Source organism: Panthera onca, chromosome C1 (assembly GCF_046562875.1).
Source record: "Panthera onca isolate mPanOnc1 chromosome C1, mPanOnc1 haplotype 2, whole genome shotgun sequence".
Taxonomy (NCBI): domain Eukaryota; kingdom Metazoa; phylum Chordata; class Mammalia; order Carnivora; family Felidae; genus Panthera; species Panthera onca.
Window position 1 is genome coordinate 129,088,991 of NC_138346.1, and position 25,211 is coordinate 129,114,201.

Here is a 25,211-nt window from a genome sequence, read left to right on the forward strand (position 1 = left end):
TCTTTCAGAATAGATCTAATGCTAACACATTAGTTTCTCTGAGACACACCAGCTAGTTATGGAGAGTCTATGTGCACAGGTATTGTGCTGGACACTGCAAATAGCTCGATCTCAATAATCCTGCAAGAGAGACCTTTAATTAGTGTATATGGAGTACTGCATACCAGATTATGTTTTAGTCACTTCTATGTCTTACCTCACTTAATTTAGGCCTTGTAACTCTTACGAGGTGGGTTCTGTTATTGTCACTATTTCGTAGGTGAGGAGACAGGCAGAGAGAAGTGAAGTAACTTATCAAAGATGCACGGCTGATACGCAGGAGGGCTTGGGACTGAACCCATGTAGCCCAACTCCAGAGCCTGTGTTGTTAACCCCAGTGATAATGGTTGTCTTTTTGGTGGTAAGTAAGAGATGTAATTTGTCAGGATCATAGCTAAACTAAGCTAAGCTGGGTCATGATGGTTAAGCCAGGAATGAAATCCATGTCAGACTGCATGGCCCATTCTCTTTTCACCATGATACACTGTCTCTAACATTCCTCAGGCTTTCAGTGGCATGTAACATTAATCATCTACTTCAACCCTTAATTATCATTTTAGGCTTTCATGCATTAGGTGATGATTATTCTTTTTTTTTTTAAATGTAGATTAAAACAAATTTTTTTTTTAAATTTACATCCAAATTAGTTAGCATATAAGGCAACAGTGATTTCAGGAGTAGATTCCTTAATGCCCCTTACCCACTTAGCCCATCCCCCCTTCCACAACCTCTCCAGTAACCTTCTGTTTCTTCTCCATGTTTCAGAGTCTCTTATGTTTTGTTCCCCTCCCTGTTTTTATATTGTTTTTGTTTCCCTTCCCTTATGTTAGGTGATGATTATTCTAACATTCATTTGGAAAAGGAGTGGGAGCCAGAATTCTAAATGCCTTTAGAGCCTAGGTTATTTCTCAAATAGAAAATTAACCTTCTTTCCTCTTAATAACAACAATATAAACAGCTAGCATATACTGACAGCCTTCTGTGTATTAAGCACTACGCTAAGTATTTTACATAAGTTATCTAATTTAATCAGTAAAATCCTATCAACTAGGCATTATTGGTCACTCCCATTTTTCAGGTGAGGAGAGTAAGGCTGACAGAGGTTAACAGTATCAGTGAAGTCAACAGGGGAGGGACTCTGACTTGGACCCTGAGCAGTCTGAAATGAGAGTACAGATAGCTGTTGCTTTTGAACATTCACTATTTTGGTTCCTTTTGGTTGGAACTTCTATTGTTTGCTGTTCCTGTACCTAAATTAATAAACACTAGAGCTTACTGAGTATATTAGGTCATTTGCTCTTTACAACAATCCCATGATTATCCCTGCTTTTCAATGGAGGTAACTAAAGTTCCATTGAAGTTAAATGATTTACTGAGGCCCCAAGTGGTCTGGCTCAGATATGAACTCAAGCCTCTTTAACTCAAAACACATGGTCTCTCTACCATATAATATGTATTACTGTCTTCATAAATGTCATTTTCTACCTGTTCCTTGCTACTAGTCTCTCCTTGTTCCAACCTCCCCACCCCCATCAAATTATGGCCACTTAGTTTTCTAACATGCCAGTATCATAGATCATTTTCCTGCCAAAGAACGACCAAACTGTGCACATGACAGAAAAGGATACATTCTTTGTTATGGCAACAGAGGCTGTTTATAACCTGGCTTTGAGATTCTTACCAACTTCATGTCCCACAGGCAGCCTTCACATGCCCCCTCCTCAGAGTACCTGTTCACTGGCAACTCCCAAAGTGGGTTATATTATTCATAAGCCAGTAAGGTATGGCGGTTAGGTACAACGAATGTGCTCTGGGCTCAAAGAGACAGGAGTCTGAATCTTGGTTTTATCAGTTATTAGTTTTAAGGCCTTGGGCAAATTATTTAACCTCTTTGTTTTGTCTTTTTAAAGACTAATAATAGTACATCGTGAGTACTGAAAGAGATAATGTAAGAATTGAATGAAGCATATATATGTGCCTAGCACATACAAGTAAATGCTCAGTGTTATATTATATATTTACTATTATATAATTAGATATTATAACTGTTATGCCTATACATTCATTCTCTTTGAATCTACTATCAGGAATATCTGTCTTCCTCACATCCACCTGTTAACCCCCCACACTTACTTTTAATTCTTCCCAACTCTCTCTTCAGGTGTCAAATTTCTAGTAAGTTTTCTCTGAGTGAGGTCCCATCTCTGTTCTCTCAGAGTCTCCTCTACTTCTCTATATTATAGTGCTTATTACACTACTATAAATTTTAGTTTGTCTATCTCACCTGCTAGAAAGAGTCAGATAATAAATATTTTAGGCTTGGTGAGCCATTATGGTCTCTATTATACTATTCAATTCTGCTGCTGTAGCATCAAGGCAGCCATAGATAATACATAAACAAGAGTTGCTGTATTCTAAAAAAATATTTTTACAAAAACAGGTAGTGGGCCAATTTGGCTCACAGGCTGTAATTTCCCAACCCCATATGCTAGACACATAGGCTAGCTGAGGGTGAACTGGGTCTTTCTATCTTGCATCCTTACCCACGACTTGGCCCAATAAATAGCTACTGAATTTAATGAGTGGATAACTCAGTGAGAGTTAATGAAAACTATAAATTGCATTTACATCCTCTATAAACCTTAGTTCAAATTAACTACTTCCTCATGGCCTCTTTATATGTCTCTCTCTTACCTACCTATCACAACTGATTGCAGTTAGTTGCTGATGTAGGTTCTCTGCTATATCCTTTGTAACTTTTGGACTCTGCAACGTGCTGGACACGGAGGAGGAACTCAATAAAAGCAGTATTGGTGGAACAAATGAATTAGAAATTCCTTCAGGTTTTGAGCATTAGAGAACAAAATAACTGTTTTGGACATGGGGGCTCCCCAGTACAACTGTGACTTATTCTGGAACTCTAAATATTACATGGAAATACTGAGTATAAGGGATGCACATAAGGGCAGGGGTCAGAATTCCTTAACTGTCCCAAGCCATCTGTGCTCAGTACTATTTGCTGCAGTACTGGAAATCAGAAGTAAGTCTGGCAGGTGCCTTTTCTTCATCTGAATCTGAATAACTACCAGAATGATGTTTGGTATTCTGAACTTTTCTTAGTATGTATGTTAGACTCTTGTAGGGTGGAGAAAGGGGAGTACAAAAAAGGTTAGTACCAAGTGTATGCTGCTGAGTGGTCATGTAACTGCTCATAACAGACAAGATCACTGACTGAAATGTAATTTTGCTTTGCTCTTTTTAAAATATCAGACTAAGAACTATTTTCTAAACATCGTTTTTCATTGCATCTTGCCCAATGCTCTTCTGGTCCTCTACTAATATGTTCTAAAAACACATTTAAGAAAACCAACAAATAAAACTTATTAAATATAATTTCAAACATACTCAAGATAAGGAAAGCTAAGAGCTGTAATTCTTCTCATGGATGCATTCTATGTATTTTCTAGCCTCAATCTAATACAAACTTTGTAACTTTCACCTTCTACTCAAGAACATATTCTTTATTTAATACGATGCTATCTGGACCACGTACCTATTTGGAAGATGATGGCTGCCAAAGGTCGTACTTCCTCCGGGACCCACAAATAACCTCAGTCCTTCTTCTGCAATTCAATTTAAAATATTTGTTATAGGCACACGTATTACATTATTGTCAAATTATATTCCTATCATATTAAATTCATAATTTACATTTAAGTTTTATTAAATACATTTTTATTTTTTATTTTTAGATTTTATTTTTAAGTAATTTCTACACCCAACATGGGGCTTGAGCTCACAACTCAGAGAGCAAGAATTGCACACTGTACTGACTGAAACAGCCCCAAGAAATAAACTTTTAGAAAGCTACACATATATTTTAAAAACAGGCAATTTAAAAGATATGCTTTTTTTTTTTTTTTTAAGTAGGCTCCATGTCCAATGTGGGGCTTAAACTCACAACCCTGAGATCAAGAGTCACATGCTGTACTGAGTCAGCCAGGCGCTCCTAAAAGATATCCTAATAGTTATTTCTCATTAACTTCCCTAAAGTTGTTTTTCTTTAAAACTGAGTAAAAAAGATTTCTCTTCCTACAAATTTCCATAAGTAAGGTTTAATTACTTCTCTTTACAACCAGTTACATAATGAAACTAAGTCCATTGCTAACTGCTCTCTATTCATGCCGGCGTGAATAATTACACCTTTCAAATTGGTGGCATGTAAATTTTGCCTCAGTGAAAATGCTGAGGAGGGAATAAAGGATTCTGTGATTCACTATCATCTCAAGATCACTATCCAACCCTGAAAATTACACAGTTGTTGTGTCCAGTTATGATAAAGCAGATACAGACATCTGCTGTAAGGTACATAAACATGGTAGACGTTGATGCATACACAATAAGGCTTCTTTAAAATTGTATGTTTTTAGAGGCATCTGAGGGGGGGGTTAAGTCAGTTCAGCATCTATTTTTTTTTTTTTTTAAATGTATATTTATTTTTGAGACAGAGAGAGACAGAGCATGAGTGGGGGAGAGTCAGAGAGAGAGGGAGACACAGAATCCGAAGCAGGCTCCAGGCTCTGAGCTGTCAGCACAGAGCCTGAAGTGGGGCTCGAACTCACGAGCTGTGAGATCATGACCTGAGCCGAAGTCGGACACTCAACCGACTGAGCCACCCAGGTGCCCCAGCATCTGACTACTGATCTCAGTTCAGGTCTTGATCTCAGGGTGATGAGTTCAAGCCCCACGCTGGGCATGCAGCCTACTTAATCCACATACCTTCTGCACTGGAATCTAGGCTGAAGTCTTGACTCTGCAGTATTTTCTCTACAATATCATCTGCATCCACTCTGGTGTCATCAACTCGCTTCAGCTGAGATTCTACAGAATCTTGCTTCACTGGGCATCTTTGAAAATAATTAAAAAAATTTTTCCCTTGTTTTTATTATGTTACGAGAACAAAGTTGTTTTTTTCCTCTCCATTTAAACAGAGACTGGAAAAATACCTGTTGAACGGTTCTGAAGCGGTATCTTCTTTGCCAGCTGTATCAAGATTTGGTTCAACTATTTTTTGCTCAATTTCATCACAGGGCTCTAGAATACTTTCAATTCCTGTTGATGTGCTTCCCACTGAGGTATTTCTCCTGTGGCAGAGGTCAGAGAAGCTAGATGACCGGGAGTGGCACGAGCTATACCCTGTTAGAGAAAAATTGCTTTGGGTAAAATACTAACACCAAACACACTGCACGTAAACGTTCTCCCACACCCTGGCAGTTACAAGTAATACTTTAGAACAATAAATATCTAAGGAATTCAACTTCACTGTTAGCCTCTACCTGATACTTTTGACTGCTGGCTTGCATAGCTTGATGTTCTAGAATGTCCACAGGCACCAAGTTCATCTGGAACAGAGGCACTCTTTGCTGAAAGATCTGCAATAAGTCATAACATGATGTTACCATTACTGCCAAGAAGTCAATGGTCAATTTGTATTCTTGTCTGCAGATTTTATTAACTGCTAAGTTCATTATCAAGAAAAATTAGTTACAAAGTGAAAAGAGATCCTTTTAAATTGGTACAAGGTAGGGGGCAGTTGGAAGATGGCGGCATAGGAGGACGCTGGGCTCACCGCACGTCCTGCTGATCACTTAGATTCCACCTACACCTGCCTAAATAACCCAGAAAACCGCCAGAGGATTAGCAGAACGGAGTCTCCGGAGCCAAGCGCAGACGAGAGGCCCACGGAAGAGGGTAGGAAGGGCGGCGAGGCGGTGCGCGCTCCACGGACTGGCGGGAGGGAGCCGGGGCGGAGGGGCGGCTCGCCGGCCAAGCAGAGCCCCCGAGTCTGGCTGGCAAAAGCGGAGGGGCCTGACGGACTGTGTTCCGACAGCAAGCGTGACTTAGCGTCTGGGAGGTCATAAGTTAACAGCTCTGCTCAGAAAGCAGGAAGGCTGGAGGACAAAGGCAGGGAGAGCTGCTGAGCCCCCGGACGACAGAGCTCAGTTTGGTGGGGAACAAAGGCGCTCGCCAGCACCATTTCCCTCGCCCATCCCCCAGCCAAAATTCTAAAGTGAACCAGTTCCTGCCAGGGAACTTGCTCGCTCCTCCTCCGCGCAAACACCCAACTCTGTGCTTCTGCGGAGCCAAACCTCTGGCAGCAGATCTGACTCCCTCCCGCTGCCACAGGGCCCCTCCTGAAGTGGATCACCTAAGGAGAAGCGAGCTAAGCCTGCCCCTCCTGCCCCCGTGCACCTTGCCTACCCACCCCAGCTAATACGCCAGATCCCCAGCACCACAATCCTGGCAGTGTGCAAGTAGCCCAGACGGGCCACACCACCCCACAGTGAATCCCACCCCTAGGAGAGGGGAAGAGAAGGCACACACCAGTCTGACTGTGGCCCCAGCGGTGGGCTGGGGGCAGACATCAGGTCTGACTGCGGCCCCGCCCACCAACTCCAGTTATACACCACAGCACAGGGGAAGTGCCCTGCAGGTCCCCACCACTCCAGGGACTATCCAAAATGACCAAACGGAAGAATTCCCCTCAGAAGAATCTCCAGGAAATAACAACAGCTAATGAACTGATCAAAAAGGATTTAAATAATATAACAGAAAGTGAATTTAGAATAATAGTCATAAAATTATTCGCTGGGCTTGAAAACAGTATAGAGAACAGCAGAGAATCTCTTGCCACAGAGATCAAGGGACTAAGGAACAGTCATGAGGAGCTGAAAAACGCTTTAAACGAAATGCAAAACAAAATGAAAACAACGACAGCTCAGATTGAAGAGGCAGAGGAGAGAATAGGTGAACTAGAAGATAAAGTTATGGAAAAAGAGGAAGCTGAGAGAAAGAGAGATAAAAAAATCCAGGAGTATGAGGGGAAAATTAGAGAACTAAGTGATGCACTAAAGAGAAATAATCTATGCATAATTGGTATTCCAGAGGAGGAAGAGAGAGGGAAAGGTGCTAAAGGGGTACTTGAAGAAATTATAGCTGAGAACTTCCCTGAACTGGGGAAGGAAAAAGGCATTGAAATCCAAGAGGCACAGACAACTCCCTTCAGACGTAACTTGAATCGATCTTCTGCACGACATATCATAGTGAAACTGGCAAAATACAAGGATAAAGAAAAAATTCTGAAAGCAGCAAAGGGTAAACGTGCCCTCACATATAAAGGGAGACCTATAAGACTCGTGACTGATCTCTCTTTTGAAACTTGGCAGGCCAGAAAGGATTGGCACGAGATCTTTAATGTGCTGAACAGAAAAAATATGCAGCCGAGAATCCTTTATCCAGCAAGTCTGTCATTTAGAATAGAAGGAGAGATAAAGGTCTTCCCAAACAAACAAAAACTGAAGGAATTTGTCACCACTAAACCAGCCCTACAAGAGATCCTAAGGGGGATCCTGTGAGACAAAGTACCAGAGACATCACTACAAGCATAAAACATACAGACATCACAATGACTCTAAACCCGTATCTTTCTATAATAACACTGAATGTAAATGGATTAAATGCGCCAACCAAAAGACATAGGGTATCAGAATGGATAAAAAAACAAGACCCATCTATTTGCTGTCTACAAGAGACTCATTTTAGATCTGAGGACACCTTTAGATTGAGAGTGAGGGGATGGAGAACTATTTATCATGCTACTGGAAGCCAAAAGAAAGCTGGAGTAGCCATACTTATATCAGACAAACTAGACTTTAAATTAAAGGCTGTAACAAGAGATGAAGAAGGGCATTATATAATAATTACAGGGTCTATCCATCAGGAAGAGCTAACTATTATAAATGTCTATGCGCCGAATACCGTAGCCCCCAAATATATAAAACAATTACTCATAAACATAAGCAACCTCATTGATAAGAATGTGGTAATTGCAGGGGACTTTAACACTCCACTTACAGAAATGGATAGATCATCTAGACACACGGTCAATAAAGAAACAAGGGCCCTGAATGATACATTGGATCAGATGGACTTGACAGATATATTTAGAACTCTGCATCCCAAAGCAACAGAATGTACTTTCTTCTCGAGTGCACATGGAACATTCTCCAAGATAGATCATATACTGGGTCACAAAACAGCCCTTCATAAGTTTACAAGAATTGAAATTATACCATACATACTTTCAGACCACAATGCTATGAAGCTTGAAATCAACCACAGGAAAAAGTCTGGAAAACCTCCAAAAGCGTGGAGGTTAAAGAACACCCTACTCAAGAATGAGTGGGTCAACCAGGCAATTAGAGAAGAAATTAAAAAATATATGGAAACAAACGAAAATGAAAATACAACAATCCAAACGCTTTGGGATGCAGCGAAGGCAGTCCTGAGAGGAAAATACATCGCAATCTAGGCCTATCTCAAGAAACAAGAAAAATCCCAAATACAAAATCTAACAGCACACCTAAAGGAAATAGAAGCAGAACAGCAAAGGCAGCCTAAACCCAGCAGAAGAAGAGAAATAATAAAGATCAGAGCAGAAATAAACAATATAGAATCTAAAAAAACGGTAGAGCAGATCAACGAAACCAAGAGTTGGTTTTTTGAAAAAATAAAAAAAATTGACAAACCTCTAGCCAGGCTTCTCAAAAAGAAAAGGGAGATGACCCAAATAGATAAAATCATGAATGAAAATGGAATTATTACAACCAATCCCTCAGAGATACAAACAATTATCAGGGAATACTATGAATAATTGTATGCCAACAAATTGGACAACCTGGAAGAAATGGACAAATTCCTAAACACCCACACTCTTCCAAAACTCAATCAGGAGGAAATAGAAAGCTTGAACAGACCCATAGCCAGCGAAGAAATTGAATCGGTTATCAAAAATCTCCCAACAAATAAAAGTCCAGGACCAGATGGCTTCCCAGGGGAGTTCTACCAGACATTTAAAGCAGAGATAATACCTATCCTTCTCAAGCTATTCCAAGAAATAGAAAGGGAAGGAAAACTTCCAGACTCATTCTATGAAGCCAGTATTACTTTGATTCCTAAACCAGACAGAGACCCAGTAAAAAAAGAGAACTACAGGCCAATATCCCTGATGAATATGGATGCAAAAATTCTCAATAAGATACTAGCAAATCGAATTCAACGGCATATAAAAAGAATTATTCACCATGATCAAGTGGGATTCATTCCTGGGATGCAGGGCTGGTTCAACATCGCAAATCAACCAACGTGATACATCACATTAATAAAAGAAAAGATAAGAACCATATGATCCTGTCAATCGATGCAGAAAAGGCCTTTGACAAAAAAATCCAGCACCCTTTCTTAATAAAAACCCTTGAGAAAGTCGGGATAGAAGGAACATACTTAAAGATCATAAAAGCCATTTATGAAAAGCCCACAGCTAACATCATCCTCAATGGGGAAAAACTGAGAGCTTTTTCCCTGAGATCAGGAACACGACAGGGATGCCCACTCTCACGGCTGTTGTTTAACACAGTGCTGGAAGTTCTAGCATCAGCAATCAGACAACAAAAGGAAATCAAAGGCAACAAAATTGGCAAAGATGAAGTCAAGCTTTCGCTTTTTGCAGATGACATGATATTATACATGGAAAATCCGATAGACTCCACCAAAAGTCTGCTAGAACTGATACATGAATTCAGCAAAGTTGCAGGATACAAAATCAATGTACAGAAATCAGTTGCATTCTTATACACTAACAATGAAGCAACAGAAAGACAAATAAAGAAACTGATCCCATTCACAATTGCACGAAGAAGCATAAAATACCTAGGAATAAATCTAACCAAAGATGTAAAAGATCTGTATGCTGACAACTATAGAAAGCTTATGAAGGTAATTGAAGAAGATATAAAGAAATGGAAAGACATTCCCTGCTCATGGATTGGAAGAATAAATATTGTCAAAATGTCAATACTACCCAAAGCTATCTACACATTCAATGCAATCCCAATCAAAACTGCACCAGCATTCTTCTCGAAACTAGAACAAGCAATCCTAAAATTCATATGGAACCACAAAAGGCCCCGAATAGCCAAAGTAATTTTGAAGAAGAAGACCAAAGCAGGAGGCATCACAATCCCAGACTTTAGCCTCTACTACAAAGCTGTCATCATCAAGACAGCATGGTATTGGCACAAAAACAGACACATAGACCAATGGAATAGAATAGAAACCCCAGAACTAGACCCACAAACGTATGGCCAACTCATCTTTGACAAAGCAGGAAAGAACATCCAATGGAAAAAAGACAGTCTCTTTAACAAATGGTGCTGGGAGAACTGGACAGCAACATGCAGAAGGTTGACACTAGACCACTTTCTCACACCATTCACAAAAATAAACTCAAAATGGATAAAGGACCTGAATGTGAGACAGGAAACCACCAAAACCCTAGAGGAGAAAGCAGGAAAAGACCTCTCTGACCTCAGCCGTAGCAATCTCTTACTCGACACATCCCCAAAGGCAAGGGAATTAAAAGCAAAAATGAATTACTGGGGCCTTATGAAGATCAAAAGCTTCTGCACAGCAAAGGAAACAAGCAACAAAACTAAAAGGCAACCAACGGAATGGGAAAAGATATTTGCAAATGACATATCGGACAAAGGGCTAGTATCCAAAATCTATAAAGAGCTCACCAAACTCCATACCCGAAAAACAAATAACCCAGTGAAGAAATGGGCAGAAAACATGAATAGACACTTCTCTAAAGAAGACATCCAGATGGCCAACAGGCACATGAAAAGATGTTCAACGTTGCTCCTTATCAGGGAAATACAAATCAAAACCACGCTCAGATATCACCTCACGCCAGTCAGAGTGGCCAAAATGAACAAATCAGGAGACTATAGATGCTGGAGAGGATGTGGAGAAACGGGAACCCTCTTGCACTGTTGGTGGGAATGCAAATTGGTCCAGCTGCTCTGGAAAGCAGTGTGGAGCTTCCTCAGAAAATTAAAAATAGACCTACTCTATGACCCAGCAATAGCACTGCTAGGAATTTACCCAAGGGATACACGAGTACTGATGCATAGGGGCACTTGTACCCCAATGTTTATGGCAGCACTCTCAACAATAGCCAAATTATGGAAAGAGCCTAAATGTCCATCAACTGATGAATGGATAAAGAAATTGTGGTTTATATACACAATGGAATACTACGTGGCAATGAGAAAGAATGAAATATGGCCTTTTGTAGCAACGTGAATGGAACTGGAGAGTGTGATGCTAAGTGAAATAAGCCATACCGAGAAAGACAGATACCATATGGTTTCACTCTTATGTGGATCCTGAGAAACGTAACAGAAACCCATGGGGGAGGGGAAGGAAAAAAAAAAAAAAAAAGAGGTTAGAGTGGGAGAGAGCCAAAGCATAAGAGACTCTTAAAAACTGAGAACAAACTGAGGGTTGATGGGGGGTGGGAGGGAGGGGAGGGTGGGTGATGGGTATTGAGGAGGGCACCTTTTGGGATGAGCACTGGGTGTTGTATGGAAACCAATTTGACAATAAACTTCATATATTGAAAAAAAAATAAAAATAAAAAATAAATTGGTACAAGGTAAACAATTGCATTGTAGTGAAATCTAAAAAACTTAAATACCATGGTTTATTGAAGAAATACAGTTTCGGGTGCCTGGGAGGCTCAGATGGTTAAGTATCTGACTCTGGACTTTGGCTCAGGTCATGATGTCATGGTTCATAGGACTGAGCCCTGTATTGGGCTCTGTGCTGACAGTGCAGAGCCTGCTTGGGATTCTCGCTCTCACTGCTCCCTCTCAATATAAATAAACTTAAAAAAATATTTTTTTTCATAAGATTTAACAGCACTCTTAAATAAAACCATTTCAGGGTGCCTGGGTGGCTCAGTTGGTTAAGTGTCTGACTGCGGACTTCGGCCCAGGTCATGATCTCACAGTGTGTTTGAGCCCCACCTTGGGCTTTGTGCTGACACATCAGAGCCTGCTTGGGTCTCTCTCTCTCTCTCTCTCTCTCTCTCTCTCTCTTTCTCTCTCTCTCTCTAAATAAATTAATAAATAAATAAACGGAAAAACAAAAAGCATTTCAGTTTTTATGTTCAGTATTTCTCTAATAAAAATGAGTCAGATGTATTCTTATAAATACAAAATTGTGTGCTTTTTGAGAAAATCCTGCTCTCAAAAATCCATCACAGCAGTAAACTAAAGAGCACGTTGTTACTTTAGTATTAGTGTTGCTAGTGTTAGGCTATAATTTGGGCAAATGTCTGTGGTTTAAATCAACACAGCATGCAATGTAGCAGTGAGAATAAAAGTTCTTAAGAATTGATTATAGTATTCAGTTTCCAAGTAAATGTACAAAAAAACAGTGTCAAAGCCATTTCTAGCAGTTCCCTGATAATGTGCATATTCCAGATGCCAATTATGTATTTCCAGAACCAGGTTTCACAGAATGCAAAACTGTGGCCATTTTCATTAGCATGAACTATTTGAAAACTAGAACTGCTTTTCACTTAGAGGCAAAAGGAAACCAACTGAGTAACACAGCAATTACAGCAGCAGTTCTATAAATGATACTGGATGTTGCTGGACCAAGCAATGCTGCCAAATGAGTAAGCTACTGGAGCAGCCTGGCCCTTCTGCAAAGGTTTCTCACTTCTGGGCAGGCTATAAGATACAAACTCCAAACCAGCACCCCTAGTCCACTTTATAGTGGTCCTAAATGCAAAGCTGATCTATATGAAGATCTAAACCCAAAGAGGTGGTTCATATCAAGAATTATATAGGACCAGGGTGCTTGGATGGCTCATTTGGTTGAGGTCTGACTTCGGCTTAGGTCATCATCCCACTGTTCTGTGCTGACAGCTCAGAGCCTGGAGCCTGCTTTGGATTCTGTCTCCCTCTTTGTCTGTTCCCCCCCCCCCCCCCACTTGTACTCTGTCTCAAAAATAAACAAACATTACAAACATAAAAAAATAAAATCTTAAAAAAATGATATAGGACTGTTTCTTATTAAAATATTTTTTTAATGTTTATTTTTGAGAGAAAAAGTGAGACAGCATGCACAGGGGAAGGGCAGAGAGACAGGGAGACACAGAATCCAAAGCAGGCTCCAGGCTCTAAGCTGTCAGCACAGAGCCCAATGTGAGGCTTGAACGCACCAACTGTGAGATCATGACCTGAGCTGAGGTTGGATGTTTAACCGACTGAGGCACCCAGGCGCCCCTAGGACTAATTTGTTAATCGCATCACTACACCTTTCTCTTCATTCTTTCAAATAATAACCCTGCTCAATCACATGAGAGAAGAAAGAAAGCTCCTAACTCCTTTTTCTTCAGGCAACTGAACATTTTAGGCTTTTAACTATTGGAGCAGATCTGAGTGTGGCTGGGAGTTTGCCTGGGGAGGTGGCTCTCAAGGTGTGGCCCGGGGCCCGGCAGCATCAGTGTCACCTTGGAACCCAGGAATACAATTTTCAGGCTCCAACCCCGATCTACCCAATCAAAAACCTCTGGCTGCAGTGTCAGCAACCTATGGTTTAACAAGCCCACCAGGGGACTCTGATGGACACTCATGTTTGGAACCACCAACAGAGGAGAGTGTTCGGTGGGGGAGAAGCAACACCTGACAGGTGGCTGGCAGAAGTTGCTAGGCACACTCCTGTAGTGTCCCGTTCCATCTGTGGGGAGAAGTACACCAAGGGGGTGTGTGTCAATACAACATTGAGTTGTTAATCTACCAGAGCCTGACACTTCAGATGAAACAAAGCACTGGCTCACCCCAAAATTGCATAATTAAAACTCTGCTGATAAATTCTTGGCCCATTTCAAGCCATGTACCCAAAGAATTTTTTATTTTTCTTTCCAAGATCTTATTAAAAATTTTTTTTAATGTTTATTTATTTTTGAGACAGAGAGAGAGCATGAACGGGGGAGGGTCAGAGAGAGGGAGACACAGAATCTGAAACAGGCTCCAGGCTCTGAGCTGTCAGCACAGAGCCTGACGCGGGGCTCGAACCCACGGACCGCGAGATCATGACCTGAGCCGAAGTCGGCCGCTTAACCGACTGAGCCACCCAGGCGCCCCTCCGACATCTTATTTAAACTCCAGTTAGTTAACATACAGTATAGTATTGGTTTCATGAGAATTTAGTGATTCATCACTTACATATAACACCCAGTGCTCATCACAAGTGCCCTACTTAGTGCCCACCATGTTTCAGCCCATCCCTCTATTCACCTACCCACCTCCTTTACCCACAGAATTTGAAATCTGGGTGGGACTTTGGGAATCTTTCATGATGTCAAGTGGTGCCATTTCTCACAGATTAAAAAAAAACAGTAAGCTACACACCCGTACCTGCTATTCCAAGATGGATTTTGAGAGTCTCTCCACCTTTTCTATCTTCTTCCAGAGATTCAGATTCACCAGCAATTGGTAGAGACATTGATGTAGAAGGAGGCCTGTAAATAAGTATTTCAAAGGATCAGAACTTGATTAATGATGGGTGAATCAGAAAGCTTGAGATAGTGTTAAAGAATGGTTGTGGAGTCAGTGCACCACTTTAGTACGGTGCCCGCTTAACGGTACCTCTTTGAGGGTGAACGTCATAAAAATCAACACATACTGTATGAGCTGCCTCAAAACTGGAATACACTTCATGGGGAAAACAAAAGATTTTTACTCAACAAAAAATGTTGAGACCAGAAAGGGGATTGCCTCCACAGAGTCTGGAAAAGAGGGGCTCTGGTTGTGTGTCCCCGGCACCATCTGTGGAGGATGCTTCAACTGTCAACTCTCAGACAAGGCAGGGAGGTTACCTGAGGCAGAGAAGGTGGTATCAAGACCCTTTGTATCTGAGGTCGGAGGGGAATACGTCATGCTTTCCACTCCAGGGCCTGAGCTCTCTTGTTGGCCTACTAACTTCTTAAATGGTACTCACGGTTTTAACTTCTACCTTCTTCTCTGTCAACGGCTTACTTACCCTAGGGGGAATCTGTAAAGAGCCCCAGTTGTTTAGATTGTTTTTTGGGCTGGATTCTCTAGGGGTAGGTGATGGATAGCTTTTCATTGGCTAATTCAAGGCTCCTATCTCCATGTGGAAGATGTGTAGCAGGTTGGGGCAAATCTCAGTTCTAAGAAGATTTTTTTTTCTTTTCAATAAAACATCCCTAACTTTTGAGGTTGACAGTCTGGAGGAAAACCACATCTTCCTAGAAACTATCCCTTGGTGACCTGAGGTAAAATAGGGAGGTGGCTGAAGGGATAGTGGGTGAAGCTGACCCACTACGTGGCAATTCCTTTTTTGTTTTTGTTATTTTGTATTTACTGAAATTCAAAACATACTAGCAAAGTACCTCTAAAATAAAGATTGCTAAAATAAACTAGAAAAGTATTTCCAAAATACAGATGACCAAAAATTAGTTAGCCTGAGTATATTAGTTATGTTGTTGCTGGAACACATTACCACAAACTTAGAGACTTAACATAAATTCATTATCTTACAGTTTCTGTTAGAGGTCTGACATAGGTTCCACTGGACCAAAACCAAGGTGTTGGCAGGACCACATTCCTTCCTGGAGGCTTTAGGGGAGAACCTGTTTCCTTGCCTTTTCCAGCCTCCAGAGACTGCCTGCATTCCTTGGCTCAGGCTCCTTCCTTCATCTTCAAAGCCAGAAAGGCTGCATCTCTCTCTGACTGTTCTGTATTTCGAATTTCCCTCTAACCCTGACATGCTGCCAATTACCTTTTCTCTTGGATTATACCTTTTCCCTTTAAGGACCCTTGGGATTATAGTGGGTCCACGTGGAGAACCCAGAACAATTTCCCTATTTTGAAGTTAGATTACTACTTTAATTCCACCTGCCACCTCATTCTCTTTGGCCATTTAACTCAACATATTCACAGGTTCTAAGGATTAGGTGTAGACATCTTTGGTGGTGCTGGGGACATTAGTCTACACACATTAATATACTACAGTTTAATATTTTTATGACAGTTCAGTAATTGTCATTCAGTTGCCTTAATACAGAATTTATCTTTTTTATCTATGTAAAACATTAAACTGGCCAGATGCAATAGTAACAAAAAAAATGTAATGCAATATAAAACCCATTGTACAACAGTATAAGTAGTGGTTATTTGTATGCATACGTTCATATATGTATATATAAAACTATACATGTGTACACATGTGTATGTGTATATATTGTGTGTGTACATATATTGTGTGGTAATTCTTAAATTCGTATTATATCATGTCAGTAGAATCCTCTGGCTATTTAGGTCCTTGAAGATACAGACATTTAAGACCGTCATCAAACCTATTTCGAGATTCTTTCTTTCTTTTTTCTTTTTGTGTTTATTTATTTTGAGAGAGAGAGAGAGAGAATGAATGAATGAATGTGGGGAGGGGCAGAGAAGGAATCCCAAGCAGGGACATAAGACTTGATCTCACAAACCATGAGATCACAACCTGAGCCAAAATCAAGAGTCGGATGCTCAACCGACTCAGCCACCCTGGTGCCCTGAAACCTATTTATAAATTATTTTTATCATAAGGTCTCCTAAATTCCAAAATTGCATATCCTGTTGGGATATTTTCAAGTATTTGTCTTGCAAGTATATTGAAGTCAATATATGCCCAGCTAAGGCCATCTTCTCTTCCTAAATCTGCTTTCTTCTTGTATTCTCCAATTCTGTGAATGTCATCGTAGTCCACAAAGTCACTGAAACTACAGTCCTAGATACTGCCTCTGGGTCCTTCCTACTCACATTTCTCCACACCCAAACAGTTTCCAAATCCCACAGATTTTCCCATGTTTTTCCTATTTGTCATCTTTTCTCTGCCTCCAGTAATTACTTTAGTTTGGTCTTTGTACCTTAAGACCACAAGAGTCTCCTAGCTAGGAGCTTGTTATGAACATGTTATTCTCTGATTAAAAGCATGTCAATAGCTCCTTCCAGATAAAGCACAAACTCTTTATAAGGCCCTTTGTAGTCTGGCCTAGACCTACTTCTTCAGTTACCAAAGGCCGTATTTTTAAATAGTGTGAAATAATAGTGGCCTAAAAAGCCCTGCATTCAATATTCCATAAGAAAAAGTAACATGCAAAACAAATACACTTACAAAGAATGGAGTCTACAGTCCCAGTCATTAATCACTGATGGTGACTCATGCCTGCCTGTCCTATTTTTTTTAATGCCAAGTCCTTTGTTCTTCCTTTCACAGGTGGCCTGATTCCAGTGTCTCCATCCCTCTACCTCTTAGACCTGTTTTCCAACTTTCAGTGCTCCCAGCCTGTGGCCTCTTCCCTTTCTCCCTGTCTCCCTCTGGCTCCAGTCTTTCCTGTTCAGCCTGACTTCAGGGCCACAATACTTTTAGCAATACCTTCAGTTTGGCATCCCTTGTTCTGAGGTCTCAAAACACTTGAAGAACCCCAACCCTTGATAATTTGAGCCTTCCTTCACTAACTTAGTTAACTGGGGTAACTAAGCATTACAGAGAAAATTCAATAATTTTGAATTATTGAATCAGTCCATGGGGATTGATATTAATTATGATCTAAAATCTTAGTGGGGCCTTGGCAGCTCTCCTAAGTCTCCCTACACAACTCAGTCGTGTTGAATAATCACTGTGCTTAACGTGTGTCAGTTTTTATTCTATTACCCCTTTTTGTTCTGAAAATGTTTTTGTATCCCTTATAAGAACTTGTTTAATATAGCTCAATTACAGAATGAAGAGATGAGATTTTATTTTAATGTCACAGCAACGTTAAGAGTATGTGAAAAATGACCTGAAGTGACAAAATTACGTACTTGATATTCATGCCCTGTAACAATGCCATAAACTCATGCAAGACGTTTTCTATTCCTGGAATGTTCTACCCACCTCCTCTGCTTGATAATTTCCTATTCATCCTCTAAAAATTAGCTCAGTATCACTCCCTCAGTGAACACTTCCCTGCATTTCAAGAAAAAGTAGTTAGGGACTCAACCATCCATGCCTCAGTAGCATCATATGTTCTGTGTCTGTCTCCCACAGAAGGAGTAAATTTTTCAGAACAGGGGATGGCCTTACTTTAGTTTGGTAAATGTTAGCACATGGCAGACAATCAATGCACACGTACAGAATAAATGAGTGAATCCTGGGACTCTGGACAAATTAGTTCCTTAACCTCGGAGCCTCAGGGTGCTCACTTAAAAAATATAGATACTGTATCACAGAGTTGTTTCAACATTTAAATTGGAAGACAGTAATATTTACTAAATCATTTTGACAAATAGTACTCTCCTTCCTTCTAGAATATGAATGTTCCAGAACCCTAGCTATTCAAGAGGATTATCATCCCTAGATCTACTTAACCACCATATTGGCAGATGTCAGTGTAGCATGTATTTTTTCTCTCAAGATATCCTTTTTCTCTTAAAATTCTTAAAAAAAATTTTTTTTTAATCTTTATTTTTGAGAGATAGAGAGAGACAGAGTGCGAGCGGGGGAGGAACAGAGAGAGAGGGAGACCAGAATCTGAAGCTGGTTCCAGGCTCTGAGCTGCCAGAAGAGAGACCAACATGGGGCTTGAACTCACATTCATGAGATCATGACCTAAGCCGAAGTCAGATGCCCAACCGACTGAGCCACCCAGGAGCCCCTCTCTTAAAATTCTTAAAAAGATTTTTATTTTTGTAAGTAATCTCCTCACCCAGCGTGGGGCTCGAACTCACAATCCTGAGATCAAGAGCTGCATGTTCCACCAATTGAGCCAGCCAGGGGCCCCTATCCTTTTTCTTTATTAGCACTAGTGGTTGGCTTTTTTTTTTTTTTTTTTCTAGCCAGTTTCATTCTTTTACAAGAGTCGGATATTTGATGATTTGCAGAGAACTACAAAACAGAAAAACAGAGTCCAGGGCAGGTAGGTAGAGGGTGACTTACCAGCTGTCTTATTCATAAATACAGGCCTTATGGTATGAAATATATCTTTCAGAAAATGATACAAATTATGGTAAAGATCCTATGCTCATAAAATGTCAAAACTAGAATTTAAAGGTGAGAATGCTGAAGGTCTGCTGTATTCTTGTTAGTTTCTCTAGGTTTTTGTTTTTTGTTTTAGTTTCTCTAGGTTTTTAATTTTTTTTTTTTAACGTTTATTTATTTTTGAGACAGAGAGAGACAGAGCATGAACAGGGGAGGGGCAGAGAGAGAGGGAGACACAGAATCTGAAACAGGCTCCAGGCTCTGAGCTGTCAGCACAGAGCCCGATGCGGGGCTCGAACTCACGGACCGCGAGATCATGACCTGAGCCGAAGTTGGCCGCTTAACCAACTGAGCCACTCAGGCGCCCCGAGGTTTTTAAAAACTTTATATCCTGAAAAATTCAAAGACAGATAAAAGCAGAAAGAATAGTAGGATGAACCTCTCCAGCAGTTACTTACATCTATGTCTTAGAAATATTCAGTCATGTGACTCAGTTGTTTTTGCCTTAGTTTCCCCATCTGTAAAATGAGAACTTGGATTTTATAATACTTTTAAACTGGCTTGATGAAGCTCCTCCCTTAGAGACTTTAGGTAGTAAGGTACTATATATTTTTCAATAGAAAAAACTGATATATTGAGATTTATAATACATTTGAACACAAAGATTTTGTGGCTAAATATTCTGAAAAAAATCACTGGACAAATTCCAACACTCTTTTCAGCTCTAAAGTATTGTGATTTTACATATTTGACATATACTGAAATACAATATAATAAAAACAATTTACTTTTTATCTTAAAAAAAGTTTTTTTTTTAAAATGTTTATTTATTTTTGGGAGACAGAGAGACAAAGCGGGAGAGGGGCAGATAGAGAGGGAGATACAGAATTGGAAGCAGGCTCTAGGTTCTGAGCTGTCAGTACAGAGCCTGATGTGGGACTAGAACCCACGAAGTACGGGAACATGACCTGGGCCGAAGTCGGATGCTCAACCAACTGAGCCACCCAGGTCCCCCCTACCCCCCGCTTTTTTTCTGTTATAGAGAAAAAGTGCGAACAGGGGAGAGGGGCAGAGGGAGAGACAGAATCTTATTTATTTTAGAGACAGAGAGCATGCATGCAAGCGAGTCGGGGAGAGGGGCAGCAGGAGAGAGAGAATCCTAATCCATGCTGAGCATGGAGCCCAATGTGGGGCTCAATTCCATGACCCTAGGATCATGACCTGAGTTGAAATCAACTCAGTCAGTTGGATGCTCAACTGACTGAGCCACTCAGGTGCCCTCCAAATAATTTACTTTTTACATCAGTAGTTTAAACATTTTTTTTTTAAAGTTTATTTATTTTGAGAGAGAGGGAGAGAGCATGTGTGCACACACGTGCATAGGGGAGGGGCAGAGACAGAGAGGGAGAGAGAGAATCCCAAGCAGAGCCCAACTCTGGGCTCGATATTATGAACTGTGAGATCAGGACCTGAGCTGAAAAACCAAGAGTCGGATGCTCAACCAACTGAGCTACCCAGGCGCCCCTCACCATTTTTCTATTTGGTCCATACTCAGTATGCATAAGTGCATGGATGGGTCAGAGTTGCTCCTTTTCCACTGACAGTTGTACAATTTCAGATTCAGAGAAAAGAGAAAATAACTATTGGGAGTTTGGTTCTCCTGAGAAATATTTTTATGTATCTTGGGATTAGGTGAGGTCTGTTTATTCTAATGAGTTATAAACATCTTTCCTATAAATATAAATTCTAGACTCTCAGAATTACATTCCCAGAGATAATACAGAACATAAGGTGATCTATTTTTGAACTCTTCAGTATTTGAGTTGCACAAGTGGAGAGATAAAATGGTAGAGAAAGGGCCAGAAAGGGAATATTAAGTTCACGAGAAGGAACGATGAATTCCTTTCCTTCCACTTTGTTTTGCTGCTCATTTTGTCATTTTGCCTTAAACTGATTCCACTAGAAAAACACTGTTACCTAAGAAGCCAAATGTAGCATAGCAAAAATTGTTTAGTCTCGAGAGCAGGATATAAAGAAAGAAGCCAGGAAATTACAGTTCAAGAGATGACAACACAGGAAAGGTAAGTTATAGTAAAATGCATAGTTTAATCAATTGATTTTTTATTAAATATGTATTTTCAACTTTAAAAAACACTGTAAATAGGGAACTATATGGATGTTACTATTAAAAACATGGAAGTTGGTGCACAGGGAAAAATTAAGGTTTTCTTTCCTTTACTAAATATATTTTTCTCAGATATTCAAGTGATATATAATTAATTTTCTTTTGTAATTGAGTGTCTTCAGTATTGCTAACAAGCAAGCCTCTCCCCATTCAGCTCACTCTCTCACACTCTGACAGGACTCTTCCACATCTTTCCTCTTTCCTCAAACCCATCTCCATCTTTCCCGTCCGCACTCTTCAATGATCATCTCATTTCCTATTTCACTAGGAAATAAGGAGAAAATTGAAAATAACTTCTATATGCTTCCATTTCTCATATAACTGCATCTAAAGCCATATTCTCTGCATTCATTGCTCTTGACAATCCAAGGACACCGTCTAGTAACTGTCCTTTTTCTCTTCTGTGTCCCCTCTCTCCCTACTGAACCATTCAGATCTGTACACAAATACTATCTCCCATCTTAAAAAACAAACAAATAAACCCAAAGACCTGCTCTTGACCCTGTATCCTCTTTTTATTTGTAACTTGATTTTCTGTTCTTTTTGCAGCAAAATTGTTTATGCTGTCTCCAATTTTTCTCCTCTCAAGCCCTCTTTAACCCACTCCAAAAAGGTTACAGGCTCCCAGCAATCTATCAAAATGCCTGTCAAAGGCACTGGTGGTTTCTGGACAGCAAATCCAAAGGTCAGTTTCCAGTCCTCATCTTCCATGATCTACTTCCACAGTGTGGGACACAGCCAATACCCTTTCCTTTTCGAAACACGTCTCACGCTTGGTTTTTCAGGACAGTCTTCCCCTTTGGTTCATTCCTTTTCTTTCACAGGTTGTTCCTTTGCTGGTTCTTCCCCATCTCCCCAACCTCTAACACTGGAGTGTCCCACCCCTCAGTCTGTGGTTCTTTTCTTTATTTATAGTCATTCCCTCTAGGTCATTTAACCAAATTGCATGGCTTTAACTGCTCTGTATGCGCTGATGACGTCATGATTTCCAAAACTGTATCTTCAGCTCGGGCCTCCCCACTGAACTCTTGGTGTTATGTCCAACTGCCCACATGATGTGCCTGGCTGGATGTTAAATAGGGATCTCAAATGTGACATGCCTAACATCCAACTTCCCAACCCCCAACCTGTTTTTCTTAGAGGCTCTGCTATTTCAATAAGTGGAAAAACCATTTCTCTAGTTACTCAGGCCCTAAACCTTGGACTACTGAAAGAGCCTCCTAACCCTTTACCTATTTCTGCCATTCCTCCTGTCGTTGCTCCCCCAAATTGTCTACTCTCTACCTAGCAGCCATAAGTCCGATAATTTTATTCCCTTGCTCTAAACCCTCCAGGAGCTTATTGTCTCACTCAGGTTATAAGTGGCCGATGAGACTCTTCATCATCTGATGCTATCTCCAATCCCCCTACTCCTCATTCTCTCTGTTCTAGACATACTGGTCTCCTGGCAGTTCCTGGGACATGACAAACACACTCCTCCCTCAAGACCTTTGTCCCTGTTCCTCTACCTCAAATGCTCTTTCCCCAAATGTCTGCATGGTGTGCTTCCCACCTCCTTTAGGTCTCTGCTCAAATATCAGCTTTGCCAGGGAGGACTTTCTTGACTACACTCTAAAACAGCAACGTTTCTCCCCACCATGCCTTCCTACCCTGCATTATTTTTCTCCAAAACACTCATTGCTCTTTTTAAATTATACATGTATGTATTAGCTCGTTATTTGTTTTCCTCTTAGAATACATGCTCCAAGAGGTCAGGGACTTGGTCTATTTTTTTTTTCACTGCTGTTTCTCTAGTGTCTAGAATAGAGCCTAGCACATGGTAAGGCACTTAAGAGGTATTTGTTGAAGAAATGAATAAGTCTGCGGAGGTCAAATTAAAACATTTAATTTGTATAGTTTCACCCAAAACTTGAAGATGATGAAAGACTTATAGCTTAAATAATTTTAGACTGTGGGGAGCTTGTTTGGTAAAAGGTAATAGTAACTTCTATGTGGGTCAGGTCAGTCTCCTAGGAAGAGAACAGTCCTTCACTAGTAAATATTATGAAATATGAATGCAAAAATTTAAACAGACAAACAAAAAGAAACCACTTTTATACTTTCAGATAAATAATTCATTTACAGAGCTTCAACTTACGTTTTAAAACATGGGTCTCCAGACATCAGCTGCATACTGATCAAAACCTGAATATTAGGAAAAGAAATGTGATTATAAAAGTTTCCTTGAGAGGAGAAGCCACATTCCGCTCATCTATGCATCCGCCACAGAATCTAGGCCAATATTTTCTGTTTAGAAAGTATTAAATAAAACGATTGCTTAATTGGGTTACATCCAGTATTAAGTTGCTGCTTTACACAGACACAGATTTAAAACCACTTTTTAACATTCAAAACTCTGTAACTGCAAAAATCAGAGTGGAAAAGATGGAAACAAAAAGCAAGTGCTGCCCTAATAACAGTTCTGTGGGTGTGTGCTGTGCTGGTCTAGTTTATCTGTCTTTCCTCCCCAATTCCTGTGGTGCCCAAGTGTCTGGAATGTTTCCCTCCAACTTGCCATATTGTTGCCTCATGGGCTGCCTGAAGTGGCTTGCAAGAGCACAATGCTTCTGGCCCGTGTTGCAGCCTTAGATCAGAATTTAAACCTTTGCTAATGCTTTCTGAAATGCTGCTGTTCTCTAGTTGTGACTGTCTTTTAAGACTCAACCACAGCGGGCGGGGGGGTGGGGGGGGAGGAGGAGGCGCCTGGGTGGCTCAGTTGGTTAAGTGTTGGACTCTTAATTTCAGCTCAGGTCATGATCTTGTGGTTGTGGTGAGATGGAGCCCTGAGTCAGTCCCTGTGCAGAGTGTGGAGCCTGCTTGGGATTCATTCATTATCTCTCTCTCTCCCTCTGCTCCTCCCCTGGATTCACTGGAGCTCTTTTTCAAAATAAACAAATAAACATTAAAAAAAAAAAAAAAAAAAAAGACAGCCATAGGACCTTGTTTCCTTCTTCTGGGAGTAATAATGATAATGGTAGTAATAACAACAACATTAACAGCAATCATGATTTGAGAATTAATTATGTGCCAGGCATAAACTGTGTTTTATAATGCAAGATTTCACTGGATCTTCAACACTCCTATGAGAGATGGATACTTTCATTTTAAGTTCAGGAGATATATTAGTATTTTCAAGATCAGGTAGCTAATAAAGGGCAGAGCTGAGATCTGAAGCTAGGACTGCACAAGACTAAAACCCACAGTCTTTACGAAGAGGAGGAGATATAGTGGCTGACATGTATCCTAATATAACCAACCTCATTTCTTTCTTATTTCTTCACCCCAGTGTCTCCACTACTGTTCTTTTCCCCTTTGAGCACTACACTTACTAAATGTGTGAGTCTGGGTCTGCTGCGCTGGTAGCCTTATCCCCTCCACCACAGTCTGGTTTCTAACTCTGTCAAAACAGCACTCTTGAGTATCTTTAATGTCTGAGGAGGGAGGGAGATGGCACATGCAGCTCTTAAGAAATTGTGTGGGGAAGCAGAACAGAGAGAGTAGGATAGTGGTTGGAGGAGGTGAGAAACGGTTTTTGTTTTAAACACAGCAGATACTAGAACTGTTTCTCCATATGTTAATGAGAATGATTCACTAGAGATAGAGAACATCAGGAGAAGGGATAGTCCAAGTGGCACTGCTCTGGATTAGGCAAGCTCTGGATTCTTCAACCCAAGGGAAGGGATTGACTTCTGACAGGGAGAGGGGCATTTCCTTCATTGTAACCAGGGCAAAAAGGATAACAGGGCTGGACAGACAGGAAGAATCATAAATTTGGCAATGGGACGATGAGGGCATTTGGTTTAATGGCTTCTGTTTTCTCAATAAAGGATAAAGAAAGACCATCAGTTGAGAGTAAGAGTGGTGTATAGAGATCCAAGGGGAAAGAAGGTATATAATAGAGTCTCTAGAAAAACGGGAAAGGATGCTTTCAAAGGAAGTACAGTTGCTTGATGGCAGGGAGCAAGACTGAAGGAATGGCAGCTGGATGGTTGTATGATGT

At 40.5% G+C, this 25,211-nt stretch overlaps 1 protein-coding gene across 2 annotated transcripts in view; it reads right to left on the reverse strand.

Annotated features, from left to right (window-relative positions):
* EEIG2 (EEIG family member 2) overlaps positions 1 to 25,211 on the reverse strand; it is a 100,492-nt gene that overhangs the window by 7,048 nt on the left and 68,233 nt on the right. For both annotated transcript variants that reach the window (XR_013557460.2, XM_078451602.2), the window contains exons 5-10: positions 23,310 to 23,356; positions 14,373 to 14,476; positions 5,376 to 5,471; positions 5,046 to 5,235; positions 4,819 to 4,946; positions 3,593 to 3,662 (exon numbers count right to left, since the gene is read on the reverse strand). Coding sequence is in view for 1 of the 2 variants with exons in the window: in XM_078451602.2 (XP_078307728.1) it covers positions 3,593 to 3,662; positions 4,819 to 4,946; positions 5,046 to 5,235; positions 5,376 to 5,471; positions 14,373 to 14,476; positions 23,310 to 23,356 (635 nt within the window). In the remaining variant the exon portion in view is untranslated. The remainder of the gene's footprint in view (positions 1 to 3,592; positions 3,663 to 4,818; positions 4,947 to 5,045; positions 5,236 to 5,375; positions 5,472 to 14,372; positions 14,477 to 23,309; positions 23,357 to 25,211) is intronic.